The sequence below is a fragment of the Rhincodon typus genome, chromosome 12 (assembly GCF_021869965.1).
Source record: "Rhincodon typus isolate 14 chromosome 12, sRhiTyp1.1, whole genome shotgun sequence".
NCBI lineage: Eukaryota > Metazoa > Chordata > Chondrichthyes > Orectolobiformes > Rhincodontidae > Rhincodon > Rhincodon typus.
The window spans coordinates 2,412,310-2,413,872 of NC_063343.1; the positions used below are offsets into that span (position 1 = coordinate 2,412,310).

At 41.8% G+C, this 1,563-nt stretch overlaps 1 protein-coding gene across 1 annotated transcript in view; it reads left to right on the forward strand.

Moving 5' to 3' along the window:
• LOC109927390 overlaps positions 1–1,347 on the forward strand; it is a 23,085-nt gene extending 21,738 nt beyond the window's left edge. Inside the window, exons 11-12 of the mRNA XM_048603923.1 lie at positions 473–711; positions 1,291–1,347. Coding sequence (XP_048459880.1) covers positions 473–711; positions 1,291–1,347 — 296 coding nt within the window. The remainder of the gene's footprint in view (positions 1–472; positions 712–1,290) is intronic.
• The last annotated feature ends 216 nt before the right edge of the window (positions 1,348–1,563 follow it).

Sequence of the window (1,563 nt, forward strand, 5' to 3'; positions counted from 1 at the left end):
GGTGACAGCAGTGAGAGACGGGAGTGGGGTGACAGCAGTGAGAGACGAGAGTGGGGTGACAGCAGTGATAGGCTGGAGTGGGATGGTAGTAGTGATAGGTTGGAGTGGGGCGACAACAGTGAGAGACAGGTGTGGGGAGACAGCAGTGAGAGATGGGAGTGGGATGACAACAGTGAGAGACGGGAGTGGGGTGACGCCAGTGATAGGTTAGAGTGGGGTGACAGCAGTGAGAAAGTGGAATGGGGTGACAACCATGAGAGGGTGGAATGGGGAGACAGGAACTCAAGGATGGAGTGGAGCGACAGTCATAAGAGGGTGGAGTGGGGAGACAGTCATGAGAGGGTGGAGCGGGAAAGGGCTGAGAGTAAAGCAAGAGGGTGGACAAAATATGAAAACATGGGAAGCGCAGAGTGGGAAAACTATGCAAACAGAGATGGAACAGAGCGGAAAAATTATCTGAGGTATAATCCAGAAGATAGGAGGGAGCCTAAAATAAATGATGTAGAAATGAATTCTGAGGAGCTTCGAGAGGAAAGTGCTATTCCATTTCTGGGAAATGATTCAGAACTTGAAGCTCTGTTGGACAAGTCTGAAACGAATGATGATGGAAGCATTCTAAAGCATGAGCAGGATGGATCGAAGGATGAAATGAAAGAAACCGGTACTCAAGTTGATACAAAAATAAATCTACAAGAGACAGTGTTGGAGAAGGTAAACAATACTGAGCTGTTTTCTTCATATTTTTGAGGGTTCCTACTCCATCGTCAACTATTGTTCATTTTTTTGAGTGCAAGAGGTTATTGCTATGAAAGCTGAAGACAAAAGTTCCATGGAACATAAGATGTAAATAGTTATTTGCCTGAACATTTAATATGAAGTACTTATTTATAAATCAGCAAAAGTAACCAAAAGGAGTTAAAAGCAGATACTTTGCAATGATTTGACTTGTTGGCAAGACACTTGTAACACTTAACTTAAAGTTTTAATGATCTTTTTAACAACAATTCTACTCACCAACATATTTGGGATTAAGTTCCTCTATTTTGACCTAATAACTGGAATGAAACTGGTCTTAAGCTCCTGTTCCTTGAAAATTGCCTTTAACTGTGGGTATTCTTAACTGAGTAGCTGTGTCTACCGTTGCAATAATACAATATACAACTGCTGGAGTGTATAAAAGACTGACCTACAAAACCTAACAATTATGTTTAATTGGGCCAAAGAAGGAGAATTGTGTTTAGTGTCACGTACTTTTCCTTGGTCTTAATTTTTAATATTTTGGTGGTTTAGAGCTTTAGGACCATGAAAACGTTACAGCACAGAAAGGAGGCATTCGGAATAAACTAGCCGCCCATTCTAATCCCACTTTCTAGCACCAGGTCTGTAGCCTTTCAACTTATAGCACATCAGATGCTGATCTGGCTTCCTTATAAATGAGTTTATGGTTTTCAGCTCAACCGCCAACCTGGGCAGCAAATTTCAGACACCCATCACCCTAGGAGCAAAAACAATTTTGCTCATGACCCCTATTGATCTTTCTACCAATCACTTTAAATCTGTCTC